The sequence below is a fragment of the Drosophila arizonae genome, chromosome 2 (genome assembly GCF_054131065.1).
Source record: "Drosophila arizonae isolate 15081-1271.41 chromosome 2, UAZ_ARI_1.0, whole genome shotgun sequence".
NCBI classification, from domain to species: domain Eukaryota; kingdom Metazoa; phylum Arthropoda; class Insecta; order Diptera; family Drosophilidae; genus Drosophila; species Drosophila arizonae.
Window position 1 is genome coordinate 16,926,846 of NC_142922.1, and position 17,748 is coordinate 16,944,593.

General features: G+C 42.0%; 1 protein-coding gene and 1 long non-coding RNA gene across 9 annotated transcripts; one reads left to right on the forward strand and one right to left on the reverse strand.

The window, feature by feature from the left end:
• Nucleotides 1–2,262: 2,262 nt before the first annotated feature.
• On the reverse strand, nucleotides 2,263–17,718 carry tacc (transforming acidic coiled-coil protein). 7 transcript variants are annotated; one of them, XM_018017931.2, is made up of 11 exons: nucleotides 12,653–13,495; nucleotides 11,025–11,226; nucleotides 8,333–10,960; nucleotides 4,633–4,943; nucleotides 4,505–4,569; nucleotides 4,369–4,440; nucleotides 4,205–4,309; nucleotides 3,977–4,138; nucleotides 3,754–3,903; nucleotides 3,493–3,674; nucleotides 2,263–3,143 (listed from the first exon to the last, which is right to left on the reverse strand). In XM_018017931.2, the coding sequence occupies exons 1-11, from the start codon at nucleotides 13,091–13,093 to the stop codon at nucleotides 3,136–3,138; spliced, it is 4,326 nt and encodes a 1,441-aa protein (XP_017873420.2). In that variant the 5' UTR covers nucleotides 13,094–13,495; the 3' UTR covers nucleotides 2,263–3,135. The 7 variants fall into 7 exon arrangements, with proteins under 7 accessions (XP_017873420.2, XP_089320608.1, XP_017873426.2 ...); XM_089464482.1 differs by having other exon boundaries at nucleotides 2,263–3,674; nucleotides 12,653–13,055; nucleotides 13,117–13,492; XM_018017937.2 differs by lacking the exon at nucleotides 12,653–13,495 and adding an exon at nucleotides 17,454–17,718 and having other exon boundaries at nucleotides 2,263–3,674; nucleotides 4,633–4,901.
• Nucleotides 14,217–17,648, forward strand: LOC149270452 (uncharacterized). 2 transcript variants are annotated; one of them, XR_016269232.1, is made up of 3 exons: nucleotides 14,217–15,555; nucleotides 15,672–17,048; nucleotides 17,110–17,648. It is a non-coding gene; the product is annotated as an uncharacterized LOC149270452 (long non-coding RNA). The 2 variants fall into 2 exon arrangements; XR_016269231.1 differs by having other exon boundaries at nucleotides 15,672–17,044.
• Nucleotides 17,719–17,748: the final 30 nt, after the last annotated feature.

Genomic DNA, 17,748 nt, shown 5'->3' on the forward strand with positions numbered 1-17,748 from the left:
GCTCAGTACGACCGCGTGATGAACACCAATGTGCGTGCGGTGTACCAACTGACCATGTTGGCCACACCGGAGCTGATCAAGACGAAGGGCAGTATTGTCAATGTGTCCAGTGTCTGTGGCTTGCGCGCATTTCCCGGCGTGCTCGCCTACAACATGTCCAAGTCCGCGGTGGATCAGTTCACGCGGTGTGTTGCCCTGGAGCTGGCCCCCAAGGGCGTACGCGTTAATTCCGTCAATCCTGGCGTGATTATCACGGAGCTACAGAAACGTGGCGGTCTCAATGATGAAAACTATGCAAAGTTCCTGGAGCGCTCCAAGGAAACGCATGCACTGGGTCGCCCCGGCAATGTCGAGGAAGTAGCTGCTGCAATCGCATTCCTCGCCAGCGACGATGCCAGCTTTACCACAGGCGTTAATCTGGCCGTTGATGGAGGTCGTCATGCTATGTGCCCACGATAAAAGCTAGAATGAAATGAACATCATGCGAATAAAATGAAAAGCATTTATTAATACGCAGATGACTATCTAATTTGATTATATAGTATTCCAATTGGAACAAATGTGTCATACATCCAATTGGGCTACATTCTGGTTGAAATGACAGCTTTTCTGTGAAAAAAAAACTAAGAATTCTAGTACGAATTCCTACTAGGCAAAAGCTAGTCGGACTTCTAGTTTATCCGATGGGACTCTTCTAATTAACGGCAGGCAGGCGCCTTGATCTTCACCCGCTTTATCTTTAGGTTTAAGTTAATACGGCTTTTAATAGGATATTCACTTTACTTGAAAACATCTTTATTTGACAGTCACAAAATAAATGCATAAATTCTGAATTTCGGTGCACTCCTTGAATATGATTAACGCGGGCACATGGCATGGCGGCCGCCATCCACAGCCAGGCTGACACCCGTGGTGAAGCTAGCCAAATCGCTGGCCAAAAACGCAATGGCATTCGCCACCTCTTCTGTGGTGCCGGGTCGACCCAAGGCATGTGTGGTTTTCGAGTGCTCTAGGAACTTTTGGTACGTCACTTCATCCATGCCGCCACGCTTGTGGAGATTTGTGACCGTCACGCCGGGATTCACGCAATTGGCACGCACACCTTTAGCTGCCAGCTCCAGGGCGACGCAGCGTGTCAGCTGATCGACGCCCATTTTGGAGATGTTATAGGCGAGCACGCCGGGAAAGGAGCGAATCCCATTCACACTGGATACATTGACAATGTTTCCCTTGGTCTTGATCAGCTCTGGTGTGGCGAGCATTGTCAGTTGGTAGATGGCACGTAAATTGGTGTTCATCACACGGTCGTATTGCTCCAGACTGGTGTTCTCAATGGTTCCCGACTCCAGAATGCCCGCATTGTTGACTAGAACATCTAGCTTCCCATATTTCTGGAGTGTTTGCTGCCATACACGATCCGTATCCGCTTCCTTGCTGATGTCTCCAACAACAAGCGTTGGTGCTGCGCCACCAACTGCACTGCATTGTTCCGCCACCTGCTTCAGATTCTCTGCATTGCGTCCATTGAGAGCTAAGCAAGCGCCGTATTTGGCAAACTTCACTGCTGTGGCAGCGCCAATGCCGGAACTGGCTCCTGTGATGAGCACAACTTTGCCGGCGAAATTCATGACGTGAAGTGTGAGCTGTTGATTAGATTATGTAAGCACTTGATTGGCTTCAAATGCGCAGCTTTTAGTTTCTGTTCAGTTGTTTTGTTTTCGTTTGATAAGAGTGAGAGAGAAGGACGGTTCAAGATCGTAGATCAGCTGTTACCAGCGTTGCCACACATAATATAGAACATTGATAACAAAAGGCTGCCGGAAAAGCTGGGGGCAGCGTTGCCACATTTGTGGCTTTGCTCAGTTTGAAAATACAAATAAAAATTCTTTTACCATTACTCGTACATATTTTGTATTTATTGAATTATGCAACTTGTTCATCACCTTTACATGCACATGCCGCTGCACATATTATGAATGTGCCAGCACGTCGTTAATACTATATATTATGTGTATTTTTTACAGCGCATTGATATATATCATTTCCTCTTCTTATTTTAAATCTCAAACAACAAAATGAATTTGCGTTTTCTTTTTCTCTCAAAGGTTTTCAATTTTTTTTAAAGCGCGAGTGTTAATGAATGCTACAATTTTAGAAAAATATATAGTATATGTATACCGTTATATATGTTGGTATAGTAGCATAATATTCGATTACATGGACTGGGTACAAATGTTTGTATACAATTCTTTTGTTTATTTGTGTGTGTTAACAACTTTGTAAGGTTATTTTCTCTCTTCTGTTTCTCAGCTTCTTACATCTTAATAAATGTCATAAATGGAAGTAAAATTCATTTATAGTTCTTAGAGGCGGTGTTGTCTCTACAAAGCGTGCTACAATAGAAGATGCTCGAAATTTGTATGGATCGCGTGTTTGGAGAGGTGGACAAGGATATGGAAAAGGAGGGTTCGAGGATCTCTTAAAGCACACGCGGTCCTTTTAAATTTGACTATTGCTTTTCTAAGGCAAACACTCTCAGTGCAAGGCAAATGAAAATTCATATAAAGCTGTAATTGAAACAAAAAATTAGATTTTTTCTTTAATGCATAAATAGTTTTTTTTCTTTTTTGTAATGATTCGTTATGGTTTTTTCTATGCTTTGATTTGTTTTAGTACTATTATGTAATACAGAATTTCAAGCTTAATACAATTATTACAAATTTTTTAATTTAAATTAAACTAACATTAAACTTAAACAATTAATAAAGGCACGCCTCGAGCGTACGCTGTTTTCATCTCTATTTTAGTTGTTGCCAAGTTTCTTTCAAATTTTCATCAATCAATAAAACACAACAAACAATTCAAAGTATGTGAGTGTGTCTGTTTGTGTATGGGGAAAAGTATTATTTGATATTTAGCATGAAAATCAACTCGAATTTTCAGCAAATAACATATTAATATCATGAAACTTTAACAAAGGGCAGATTCGAAAGAAATTAGTAACATTTTGAGGAGAGGGGAGCGAACACCCAGCAGTGAGGCGAGTGTGTGGATTTCGACTTTTGTGTGGAACTCATTTGCAGCTCGGCGCACTGTTACTGCTACTGTTGTTGTTGCTGGTGTTGTGTGTGTAAACTAAAAATCTAGAAGTAGTACAATATACATATATATGAATAGTTAGACATAGTGTTTGGGGAGAGTCCTCCAGTTCAAAATAGACGACAGCTTAATAATTGAGATTTAATATGAAGTTCTCAATCAATTCACGAGAGCACACAACAAAAATTACAAAATGTAATGAGATAGTACGCGAATGGGTGAATGAACATGCGACAAACATGCGTTCCACATGCCGTAGTATGTGAGTGTTTCTATGTGTGTATGGTTGTGAGAGAGAGCATGTATGTGTGCGCGTTAACAGCGTAAAATATATGTAGAAAATACATTCAGGCCGCAAAATAATCCACTCGGGTGAAGTTTAACTACTACCACCTTGTCCCTTATCATAGATAAGCTCCTCGCATATCTTTAGCAGATCCGCATTCTCCCTTGATTTTTGCTGCAGTTGCTCTGCCGTTGAAATGCGCGACACTTCCTCCTTTTTGAGTAAAGCTTTCAACTTTTTCATTTCATCCGCGTGCTCTTTTGTAAGAAGGGCCAGCTTTTTGTTGGCACTTCATAGAGAATTAAGGGAGAGAGAGAGAAAGAGGTGTGTTAATTTGACGATTAGCTAATGGTTGAGAATTTATATACATTTCCATTTGCTGCATGGCATGGCTTTTCATTTGCTCATATCGTTGCTCCTGCTGTCGCAATTTATCCAGTGATCTCTTCTTCTCCTCCAGCAGGTTCTCCTCGATCTGCTTCAGGTGAGCGGTCATCTCCTTGCTTTTTTCGTACTTGCTATAATTATCAATTGATAGCAATAAGATTAGTATATATGTATATTATTATTCTTATTATTCTTTTTGCTTACACATGGAGATCTGAGAATGTCGTTTCCAGCGACGTTAAGTGATGATAGTTGGCATCACGATCTGCTTGCACTTCCTGCATTTGCCTTTCATGGTTTTGCACCAACTGCTCCTTGTCATGTATAAGTTCTGCGATCGCTTTCTCGTAGGCCTCAATGACGCCGCTGTATGTGTGGATTGTAAGTTTAGTGATTCTCTTTCAAGTCCAATATAATTCAGATATAACTCACTTGAGTTTTGCATTTATTTTATCCTTTTCTGTAATCCGTTTGACCAGCGCCTCTTCGCGCTGTTCGGCCTCTTTGAGTTTTTTTTCAATGTCCTCGGAGCGGGTGCTAAAAGACCATTTCTTTCTTATATTATTTTTCGCATATTTGGGATTATTACTACTTACACTTCATTTTTGATTTTCTTCTCCAGTTCATCCATATTGTGGTACTTGTGTGTTTTTTCCTCCGAGTTCAGACTAATAAATAAAATAAAGTATATTACAAATGCATTCAAGATGTTTAAATTGTTGCTTTACCCACCTTGAATTATCGAAGGTTTTGTTGCAATCGTTATCGATAACGTCCACACTCATTTTAGCATGTTTCTGCAAGGAAGAGATACGATTTAAAGTGTTATTTATAACAGACAATTGGCATACACAACTCACTTTTGTTCTATCCACTGGCGGCTTGAAATCCTTTTGAGCTCCAGTGGCTCCTTTGGCACTTGATTCGCTTGCAAATGAGTGGTTGCTGCCGCTTGTTTCGTGCTCCTCTAAGGTGGGACTCAATGCCCGTGCTAAATTGTTGTTGTTGCTGAGTTTGTTGAGCAATGCTTGCTCCTGTTGCGGCAACTGATTCACTGGCACCGGAGCACCCAAAAGTGGATCAAATTTCAAAAGCAAAGAGCTCCGATCGACGGGCGCATTGTTGCTGCCTTTTGTGTACAGATAATCGAAATCAGATGAATTGAGTATAACTTTGGAGGTGGAACGTGCGTGTAGATCGTGTGTGGAAGTTATGAGACCATGCGCGTGCAATTTGTTGTTGTTCAATGAAAAAGAGAATAGATAAATACAAAAGTTAGATCACAAATGGAAATACATAAATAGAACTCATTATATTATATCAGATTTGAGGATCACTCTTTATAAATATATTAATGTATAGCGACTGGGCTATAAGTCGCATAGATAAAGCAAAAATGAAAAAATAATGGCACATGACAATTATTGGCGTAGAAAGTTGTTGAGACATAGGAGAATTATTAATGTGCAATGAACAATAATTTCTAAATGAATTAGTTTGCCACAAATATTTTGAAATATTTGAAGATAAGATAAGGAGAAAGATGCCTGAATTTGTTAAAAAATACATATATTCCTGATAATTTAACATATTTTTGTTATTCATTTGTTTTACATAACGCTTCTCTGTATCAATGTTCCCCAATATTTGCGTATGTGCAGCGCATAATGCCCAGAAAGCATCTGAAATCTGTTGTCTCTTGTTCTTTGTGCTTCACCTTTGCAAACAAAAGCGGAAGGGAAATGACGGCAACGAATGCGACATTATTTAAATACGATGCAGAATGACTCAAGGTGTGCCCTGCCCTTTAGGGGGGTTGCCCCTCTCCCATCCGTGGCCCTAAAGTGAGGTGTGTCCCATTAAATCGGCCAACATGCGCCGCAACATAAACAAATGCCAATTGGAAGCAGCTTTAAAAATAGTAAGAAGCGAAACCCGGGCAGGCCTAGATAAACACAATACAGATACATCGATAGCGAATAGAGAATGCGGGTCACTCAACTTCCAAAGGGTGCAAAGCAAAACAAAACAACTAGAATATAACCATAATTTCTGCCAAATACATTTCGCGAACAAAACAAAAACCGAAGCCGCAATTACGGATTGTGAGTCATTTTCTGCAAGCGTATGTAGTATGAAGGCCCTAGGGAAGTGGGTTGAATTTTGTTCTTCTTGTTTTTGTACGGCGAATCAATTGACAAACTGATGCATTGACAAGACACAAAGCAACAAGAGAGAGCGAGCGTAAAAGAGAGAGCGAGAGTGCTCAGAGAGCTAGCGCATGAGAAAACACTCGCGGGAAATCTTTTTACAATGCGCTGCATTTTTAATAGCGTGTGTCCGTCCATTTCGTTACATATTTTGCATTTGCAAGATTTTTTACAGTTAGTAAAATACTCAATGTTAATCACAACCACGCATCGCCCACACACGCACGCATATACAACCAACCACACACAATGCAAAGCACTTGCACACGCACGCACACACACAGTAAATTTTTACGCTCTCGCTCTCAGTGGAAAAAAATACAACTTTTTACTTAAGTCTACGTCTTCAGCTTGTGGCTTTATTTATGCTTTTTTCCTTTTTGTTTCTTTCGCATTTTGTCATTGACACTTTTCTGTAACTGCGCGAGTTATTGTTGTTTTTATAGAAGTGTGGCCAGCTGCTTAGCGTATGGTTAATTTTTCACAAATTTCACTCAGAAAACGTAGCGCAAACATTTTCCAAACATAGTCAATACAATAAATATTTGTTTTAATCTTAAAAATTTCCAATTACATTTACTATTTAGCGATTATTCCACAAAAAAGAAAGAGGCGTAGACGTTGTTTTTTTTTTTTGTTCAACGACTGTTCGACGCGGGAAGCGGCTGTGGCGACAACGTCAAATGTTGAAAACTAACTGAAATGGAATGCTAATATGCTTACTTTTCTCCGATGCCAATAAGAAAACCAGCGCACGCAGGCACATAGACACACGCACACATTGACACAAACTGAGTCAGAGAGAGTCCACGGAGAGCCGCTAGTCAAGTTGGATTCTGACTGGAGTGTGTGACAGTGACGCGTATGCAATGAGCAAGTGCGATGCGCCAGCGTCGAGAGAGAAAGAGAGAGAGGAGAGCGCGCGCCATGCCATATGATGAGAGTAAAATAATATGAGCGTGAGTATGTGTTGTGTACACGTTGTAGGTTCTGGGGCTGCCTTGCTGACTGGCGTAGTAAAAGTGCATGGGCAAGTTCTATACAAGATTCTCATGCTTTTTGTGTTTGTATCTGGGAGAGTGAGACAGACAATGTACGAGTGCAATGTGCTATAATGAGACTATAACTATGCACCGGCAAAATAAATGTTTTTCATGGAAATATTTTCGTTTTCGATTCACTTCTGTTCAGTGTTAGCTGGGGCTTACTGTATTTCTCACCCCTCTTTTTCAACTTCAGTTGTAGCTTTGAATGATGTGAGATACATTCTATCGATATGATCTTTTTATGTTCATAGAGCAGAGCTGCATTTGCTTAGTCAGCGATAACGATAACTGCGCACAATTCGAAAATTCCTACGTTAATTAAGTGTAAACCTCGATATAGACAGACAAAACTCATTGAATGAATGACATTATTTTGCTTGTATGAGCAATTTTCTTATTAGACAACGCCTTTCGTTAATTACCCGAAAATATAAATGCGCTCATCGGAGGCACACGTTCACAGACGACAGTCCATCAATTGGTAGCGTGACGTCACAGTGGAGACAAAATGAGTTTATTTTGTTGCGGCGATTACGGCATGCTGATAAGGGTTCAACTGCGCGGAGAGCGCGAGAGTGTCAATAAGAGAGTTGCCAGATAGGGGGCGTGAGGGCGCAAGACAAAAACGTCACACTATTTCACTCTAAAGCGTTAGTGTGTGTGAGAGTGCGTGGATGTCCGAAGGGGCAATGCGGCATTTCGAAACACAGCGGCTGCATTAAAATGCAGGAAAGCCAACAAAACCATGCGGACAGCAGTGGTGCAGTCAAAAATTATGCGCTTAATTGACGCCACATTGTTTTTGTAGCTTCCCTTCCTATTTGCATGCAGTTATGTTATGGAACTGAAGTTCAGGTTCATTGCCTTGCATGTTGTGATTTATTTTTATAGCTAGACGCTGCTGCCTGGTCATGCGGGCCGCAGCGGTACATGCAAATGAAGAAACCTCGGCCCTCGGCATTTCAAGTTCAAATGCCAAAGCCGAGGTGGCAACCCCATCTCCCACGCATTTGTAGCTGATGAGCTAAGGTCACGAACATAACAGTAGTGTATTTCCTCGAAGAATGTTGCCATGAGGCAGTGGGGAGCAGAATTATTCTATGTATTTAGAGATGAGCGCGTGATGTGATAGGATTACGATTTGGCAGGATGTGTTTCTAATACTTTATATACATATATGTATGTATATTAATTCATATGGCATACTATTAGTAAAGATAGACATGCGTTCATCTCTAATGAGTGTGAGGGTATTTTACTAGCCTAGATGCAATGTTAGTATTATAGAAAGGAGCGTTACTTACTGTTATTGTTGCTGGCGCCATCTTGGAAGTCTGCATCATAGAACTGTTCCTGTTGGAGAACGCTGTCTGGGATGGACGCTTTCCTGTTGGCCTTGGCGAAGGTACTGATGCATTGTGGCTGCTTGAAGAGCTCGTCCGAAATGGGAGACATGGCACCAAAGTGCTCTACAAATACATCCTCTTTTTCGTCGCCGGCACTGAGTTGCTCTTTCATAGACAGCATCTGCTCGTCGAGCACAACCGTTGCGTTGGCTGGCATATCCTTGTGTATGGACGGACGCTTGAGCTGGGCAGGCAGCGGCGGGGATGAGCGATGTTCTCGTTCCAGCTGCTTTTGGCGCTGGGCATGCTGTTGTGCGGGCAAAGGCGGCGACGACGGTGCCGATGGCAGTGCCACAGCTTGGGCCTCGGCCAACTGGGCGGCAAAGTTGCCACATTTCGTAGACTGTTCCGAATTAGTAATGACACGCAGAGACACATCTACATCCATAGGCTCAAATCCATCAGACATGATGTTCTCTTCGGTGGCCTCCATTGCAGGCGATGCTTCCTGCTGCAGGTTAAAGGTTTTTCGCATGCTCGGCTGTTCCATCCGCTGTATATCGTTTTGCACGGAGAAGGTGCGTCGCTGCTCCGCCGGGGCTGCTTGCAGTGGCATGCCATAAGTGGAATTTAATTGATTATCATCTTCCTTGATCTGGGATGCATTGGAATTGCTGTGCCGATTAGGTATCTCTTGGTGCTCGACTGGCTCATCTAGAACCACCGAGAATGTACGGCGCTGCCGCTCCAAGCTTGCATCAAGCGGTACACCAAATGTACGACGCGAAGAACGTTCAGCATCCGCCTCAAACGACTCCACAGTGGCACTGTCGAAGGTGCCATTAAGTGGTGAGCCTCCACCCAAAGGAATAGTTGTGTTCAGCTGCTGATCCTGCCGCGGCTTCTCTGGACTGGGTTTCGTTACCGTCAATTGTATGGGTAACGGTGATTTCGCTATGACACCGGCTAGGCACTCCTTTTGCTCAACGGCTGGCTCCAGATAGGGCATCTCATCCCGCTCTGCCGGGGCACGCGGCGAGCGTGGAAAGTGTGTAGGCGACTCTTCAGGTGACTTGACTGGGAAGGTGGGTGATACAGGCGCTGAGCAAGGTCCTTGTGACGAGTCGCTTATATTTAATTCAAGCGCTGGGAATAACTTTGGTTTGGGCACAACAGAAGCAATGGGTATGGCCGTAGAAGATTGCAAACTTTCCTCCTTTTTGGGTGAGCTACTATCCTTAGTAGCTACATCATTTTCTGACTGCTCTATATCCTCTATCGGTTGGGCGTATCCCTGCAAAGCCATCAGCTCCTCCAACTCTTTAGCTGTCTTCGCGCGATGCGTGGGTATGGGCGGCGATAAGGGTAACGTTTCCACTGGTGGCACTGGAGCGGATTCCGGTATGGGCTCCTCCACTAAATGGTCTTCCACTTGGGGCATTGCAGAAAGAACAGGTGAGACAGCTATTGGCGCTGCTTGCAGTGTAGCCAATGGCGGCGAAGGAGAAACTGGTGTAGGAGTTTCTACTAATTCTCCCAGCGGTTGATCATTATGTGCAGGTTTATCCTCAATTTCAGCTACGGATTGAGTGTCTAGAGCTGAAACTGTTTGCACAGGCTCCTCGGTTTTTTTTGACATGTGTTGTACTGACTGCTCTAATTCCTCTAGCGGCTGGACGTGTCGTTGCAAAGCCATCAGCTCTTCCAACTCTTTAGCTGTCTTCGCGCGAAGCGTGGGTATGGGCGGCGATAAGGGTAGCTTTTCCACTGGTGGCACTGGAGTGGATTCCGGTATGGGCTCCTCCACTAATTGGTCCTCCACTTGGGGCATTGCAGAAAGAACAGGTGAGACAGCTGTTGGCGCTACTTGCAGTGTAGCCAATGGCGGCGAAGGAGAAACTGGAGTGGGAGTTTCTACTAATTCACCCAGCGGTTGATCATTATGTGTAGGTTTATCCTCAATTTCAGCTACGGATTGAGTGTCTAGAGCTGAAACTGTTTGCACAGGCTCCTCGGTTTTGTTTGACATGTGCTGTACTGATATAGGTGGGGAAATTGAAATGGGCTTTGGTTGCGGCATTGGCTGTTCCAGTTGTGTGTTCTGCTCTTGTTTCGACTGCTGCAGATCTTCCACTTTATGATGCTCTTGATATTCCTCCCTCTTGTGGTGCTCTTCTGATTGCGCCATTTGCAGTAGCTGTTGATTTTGGGTTTGCTGTATTGCGCTTCCTAGGAACTGTTGCTGTAGCAGTTGATGATCCTCTGGAGCCAGCACATCCTTCAGCATTTCCATTGTTTCATTTATATCATCCACGTCCATGGGCTCGCAGCTATCGTTATGAGCCGTACTCGCCTCGCTAAGCGTATTGTCCAGCGTTGTGGCCGTCGCATTCGACAACTGCTGTTCCAGCACTTCATTCAAGGCGCTTGAGTAAGCTTCCAACTCAGACTGATCCGCCGAGAGCTTGATGCTATTCAGCGAGAGGCACTCGGCATAGACATCCGAATCGGAATTATAATCGTGATCGCTCAACTTAACTGTCGTGGAGCTGAGCGTGGGAGCACTTACATCGGACTTCAGTTCGGCTGTGGGAACAAAGAGTATAAAATGTAATAGGAAGAATATTTATTGTTTAGCTAGCCCACTCACCTTCAATATCGGCGCTGAGTGGCGCCAGTTCAGGAATTTTAGTCTCGTCGAACTCGGGTAGACCTGTTAGCTTAAGCAAGGGCTGTTCCAAATCCTTGTTTGGCGTATCCGGCTGTGGTGTGGAACGCATTGCTGCGACGAGTGCCTTCTGCTGTTCCAAGCTGTGCCTTGTCGTTGACGGCTTCATAGCCAGTGGACTCAGCTGTAGCGCATACAACAAAAATAATGCAATTACTAAATAGTTGAAGCTCTAAATTAAAATTAATAATAATATATTCAACATTTCGCGCATCGCGTGTGGAATGAATCTGTGAGAGACTTTTGCGAAGCTGAAGAAAAATTATGAAAAATAAATAAATTAACAGGGAGACCGACGTAGTCCAAACAATTGGCAACCAAAACGTAAACAAGCTGAAAGCTACGCAAAAATAAAAACAAAGAAGATTATCATCTTTATGATCATTATGATGTCGCTGGCGATATTCATGGGCGACAGCAAAAGCAGCTGCCCCCTAGAGCCGTTGACATGTCCCACATTTGGTAGCTTAGCTGGTGACCAAAATAGGACACGATCCGGGCGAATCTAGGTAAATGGCAAAGGGTGCAACAAAGCTACTCTACGGAAAAGCCGCATATATAGGAGATAATAATCCAATTGGAATGCGAATTCCTATATAATATATAGCCGACTAGAATGGCGTATTTATTTAATGTTCTGTTAATTTCAAGGTGTATGAACATAGATAAATATATTTTAAGCGCGCGTTCCACAACATCCACACATACATATAGAACGCATTGGTGCGTAAGTTACTTTCTAAGGCATGCATACTATTGACATACATAAAAAATGCCATAAGCAACCCATATAATGCTACCAATAGCTGACCAAGTTAGGGGCAGTGACACACCTACTTCCACATACGCTCGCAGATACACACATACATATATATATATATATATATATGTATATATATATATAAAGTACCCATCGTTGCCCGGCGCGACAAAGCAAATGTCATTAATTTTAAAAGCAGCCAGAATAATGTTTTGGCGCTTGCTTTGGGGCATTGTAGGGGTGAACGGAGGTGTACAGCAGTTGGGGTAAGTGGGTCGCATGGCGGCATCTGCTCGTTGGCGCTATGCGAAAACAAAATAAAATTAATAGAAATTAAATCTGTGGCGTGTGGCGATGTCTGCCTCCAATTACAGGCGGCGCGATGTCCGCTGTTGGAAGGCCTTGTGGGTCGTCAAATGCAAGCGCAATTTAATTAGAGCAATTGCAAGCGACAAGGTTAAAGTCAGATCGGACGCTAGAAGGGAGCAGGAGGCAGCCAGTCGGGTGACTCGTAACTAGGGTGCGCCTGGGCATTGGCGTTAGGCATGCCCGGCAAATTCGTGCTTTGTTTTGAGCGAATTATACAAATGGCAATTGCAATTTGACAAGTGGAACGCACAAACCAAAATGAATAGAGTCCACATACAATGAAGGCATATAATGTATATGGTATATGCTTTACAATCCACAGTTAAATTGTACGCCGATTTCATTCACATCCATTCTAAACTTACGATCCTTCCCAATGGTGAAGGTCAAGCCATTTCACCCAAACACAATCCACACATACCTCTAGGCTCATTGCCTGCAAGTGTTCCATTTCACGTGCGCTCACTTGATCCAAATTGAAATTAATCTCGTTGAGCAGCTGTGAGATGGTTTCCCTGCTATTGACTGGCTTGTCAGCAGACTCTGAGCATGACACAGGCGCCGCCTCCACATGCGCGATCAATTCATTGTGCTGCTGCTCTAGGCTATCCAGCTCCTGGGCCGCCGAATCAAAGAGATTCTCCAGATCCGTATCAATGGAGCAGCGGTTCATAGCTAAGGTAATTAGCGATGTAGGACTTGGTGAAGTGCGCCTTGGGCTGAGCTCAGCTGTTGGGGCAGTCGAACTGCAGCTGGGATCGGTCCCCCTATCTGGTCTCTTTGCGTCGACCTGAGCCACTGAATTTGAATCGGGCACAGCAATGCTGTTAGGTCGTTTAATGAGATTCGATAGGAAATCCATTTGTGTGAAAATGTTTTCCTTACGCGTAAGATTTATCTCCACGCACGATTTGCTCGGTACGAGCTACGGTTCACTGCGCGTGTCACAGACAGTAAACAATCAACGTTTCCTGTTATTATTATATATATATACAAATATATTTTTATATTTGTGTAATATCAGTATCTTAGAGTTCCACTATATCCGCCTACTATTCGAACAAATATTTGATTTTTCTGCACTCATCATTAAATAATAGATCCGATTTGGATGCGTCGTCCGCTCTAGTTTGTCTTGTCTTTCACGTTTCGTGTCGTTATTTGAAATCAATTTAAAAATATTTTTTCGTTTCAATTCGCCTTGCGACGGCGTCATGTGTGTGTGTGTGTGTGTGTATGTATATGTATATATGTTGTATAGGTGTATGTGAGAGAGTGAGATAGAGAGGGAGAGCCGCATCGCTGCTTATTCGAATGACATCCACAAAACGATCGCAACGTTTACACTCTGCGCAACCCTCAAAGGTATTCGTTCTCTCCCTCTCTCTCTCTCTCTCTCACTTAGTAAATCTCTAATAATCAAGGTTTATTTTTAAACCTCAACTGATCTTAGAATATGATGATAAGTGATCTATTTTGGTTAAAGTCCTCAAATGGGTTTTATTGTTTGACAAACACTATGGATACAGATCTTATGTACCTAAACTGCTGATATCACATATTCAAATCTTATAATATTTAATTGAATTGAAACTAATTGGCTATAAAGATCTATTGTTCATATGAAATAAATTGACGGATCAGATTTAATAGCATTTTTAGTTTTTACCCTTCACTAGCACTTTTTCAATACAATGAAGATCACTGATCATTACTATTTGTTTAAGCTTTAATGATCCAATATTTGTGTATAATGAATATCAGTGATCGTCAGCTTTGGCTTATTTCTGTAGATTATAGAGTATTTGAGCAGCATTTACGATCATCACTTATGTTTTTGTTCACTTTCCACTCACTGATTGCAGTTAGAGCTCACTTTATAAGTTAATCGTTTAATCTCCTTCTATCTTTGGGCAATAATTTAACTCGCATCGTGTGGGTGCTTTGCAGATGCAATTCAATTAGTTAATTGAAGCTTGAGTCAATTTATTGATCGTGCCACAGTCGAGTGGGGCAGCGCAATGCGACCGTCTTTGAGGCGCAACCGACGCCAACTAACCCATAAAATGCAAAACGAACAAATGCAACCGCAAACAAGCTGAGCGGAGGAGAGAAGAGCTCGAGCACAGAGCACTTGGCGGGAGGCGAGAGAAGAGGGCGCAATAATAGGGCAATGCTGCTTGGGCTAATGAAAGAAAGCAACGTTTGTTGGGCCCCTGTTGGGGCAAGCACCCTGTATAAGCGCCATGTGGATGCCAAGTGACAGCCGTAAGAGACATGCCATCCCGCAGCGTCCATTGTTGCGCATCGTGCACTTGAGGAAGTGCTCCACATAGCCACCACCTGGGCCCCCTTCACCTAGCCGCGTCGAATAGCTGCTGATTTTGCATATTTTGAGAGAAACCAAATATCACACAATGAGCCATGACGAACCAGAGGAGAAGCTGCTGGCAATGCGTGACAGGTGACACGACATGATATAGCCACAGATACTATGCCCAGTTAGCAGTTCCCATTTCACAGTTACAGTTGCAGTTGCAGTCGCAGTTCCAGTTCCACAGTTGCAGCTGCAGCTGCAGCGCCTTTAAGTGCAACATTAGACAGCAGCACAGCCAAGCTACAAACTATAAACTATAAACAACCAACAGTGACTATGTGCTATGCGATAACGGCTGTGGTATACCCTTTAAGTAGCTAAAACAAAAAGCCAACAAAATTCATTAAAATAATTCTTAAGGGAAGCCTCGAATGCTACGAGTCTAAAAAGTATATAAAAGAAAATTCTCTCACTAAGTGCAAGATCTATCTTCAACAATGTATATAAATAGCAAAATAATTGAGCTCCAGATCTTATCGTCTGTGTAATATCCTAATTAGAAAATCACTTTATAATATTAAATTAAATATTTATTTTGAAATTTGATAGAGCTGATGCAGTGGGAATTTAGTATTTCTGCTCAACTAAAGGGTATCAAAACAAAACAAAATGCAATAGGCAAACAAATCAACGAGACGCCAAAAGGCATATAGAACAAGAACAAACAGACCAGGCAGGGTGAAGGCAATCTGAACCTAGCCTATAAATAGACGAAAACAAATGCAGACAACACCATTTCATGTGGGGGAGGCGACAATAATCATCTTTAGCGAGTTGTCAATGAACTTTGCTATGTCCGGAAAGTTACCCCAAAAAGTTGCATCTAAAACGTGGCAGTGGAATGGAAGGCGAATCCAAATGTCATAAAGCGCCGACTGATTCCAGGAAACAATCATAAACCATATGCTTCGACTAGACTGCATTTAAAACAGACTCTGACGTGGAAAGTAAATATTTCAATACATAATATATATACATATAGAACAATATTATAATTTTTGTTGTTTCTTTTTGGCACATCTGGACGTTGTCCGGCATAAACAATTGAACATATCAAGTGCAGATGGCAAATTACCGTTTAACGGTCACAATTAATGCGTGTACGTAAGCCCTATATGTGGGTATAATGAATATACATATATATATTTTGTATTTGCGCACTTTGTCTACCGCATCCAGCGTTGCGGACTCCTTGGACTTCAAGTGTTTGCCCGACTTGTTGCCCATTTGGGAACGGGGTATATATGTACGTATATATTACGAGTTACTCCACGTCCGATCGCCACGACTTGTAGAACGCACTGAACGTCAACATCGGACAGCAGTGGCAATAGCGACAGCAAGCCATAATAGTAAAAGTGATCTAGCCGAGAATTGACAGACTGGCATATACCCTGGCAAAAACCTGCCACAAGGGAGTATACCTTGCAATCAACGAAATTTGAGAAATAGCCAGTAAGCATATCCCGTAGTTCGAATTTCGGTCTAATTACATATTCTATCAACATATTCGAACTTGACACAGTATAATTAAGATATATATAGACCTTTGGCTAGTATGTTACATATATTTCCATAAGTCATCCATCCCATTTTTGTTAAATCATCAGGGGCATATACACATATTAATTGACGAGATTAGAAATATATTATACGTTTCTGATAAGCCTCCTAAATTCAAACCGAAATACCCTTTCAGTAGAATTACTTACAAGAATATATAAACAAGCGAATTGTAATGTAAAGCATCAGGAGAAACAACGACATTCGCGGTTTGCAGCGAGCGTGCAGCGAGGAGGCCATCGATCACCAAAATGCAAAAGCAACGTCTAATAAAAGCAGAAGATGCAGAATGGGCGATCAGAACAGAAATACACACAAACAAATTCGCATGTGCATGAACATATGTATATGTATCTGCTTATATAGATAAGTTAGTTTATTAGAAAGTGAATGCTAATTGTTTTTTTTTTATTTTTATTTTTTTTGCCGATTCCACACGCCCACTTGCCAGTGGTAACATACATAGCTCTAAAACTGTGTATGACCGAAACGAAAAATAAGTTAATGTAAGAATTAACAAATAATATACATTTTAGCAAAACGCGATGGAAAACAATGCCGCTACTATTTGAAGTCAGACGCCGACAGCTGTGAAGTTAACATTATCATGTTATTAACAGAGGCCATAGTTGATCTGCATAAAACTGTTGCCAGTCGTATTATGATCAAGATAAAAAATTATGATGCCTCCTGGAAAAGCCAATATATTTAAAACGGACAAATTAGGAGTATATTCGTACATGTATAATCAAAACTTATTTAAGGTTGCCAGTTACACAGTTTCGCATAACTCTGAATACGCACTTTTTGTTGATTTATGTTTTGTGAATACAGAGACGAATACGAATAGATTAGGAATATGTATATACATACGTAGGTATACTATATACATTTCTGATAAGCCAACCAAATAATTACCTATGTATACTTTCCTTTAGCTCAAAATATATATGCATACAGTTAAACATCAAAAAGAGCAACACTAAAACAACTGCAGCGGGCGGCGGCATTTTTGAGGTGCCCAACGATCACCGAAATGCAAAAGCGACGCAGTTGCCAATAAAGGCAGAAAACTCAAAGCGCAAGATCAGGTCACACACACACACATTTATACAAACATACTCATATATGCACATATAATACGCGCACGTACATATTTATATACATATGTATACATATGCTGTGGAAAGTGAATGCTAATTGTGTTTTATTTCATTTGCCTTTGGATGGCACGCCCACTCACCCAGCCGGGCAACGCTGATTGATTGATTATTTAACTTACCTTTGCGCCGCCATCGTTTGTATTGAGCTCCTTTAATACAGTGCGGCTGCCAAGGCTTAAGTTCAGTTGTTGGCTATTTACAGCATCTGGTCCATTTAGTTCCATATCATCGAGGTTATATGGTAGTGAAAGCAAACAATTATACTTTTAAAAACAAAGAATATTAAGGAATTGCTACGGATTCTAACACAACACGTTGGGAGAAAAAAATGCCGCTACAATTTAAAGTCTGACGCTGGGCAGAAGAAGAGCACTACTGTAGGTATAACATATTTATAGCATGTTAACAGCATTC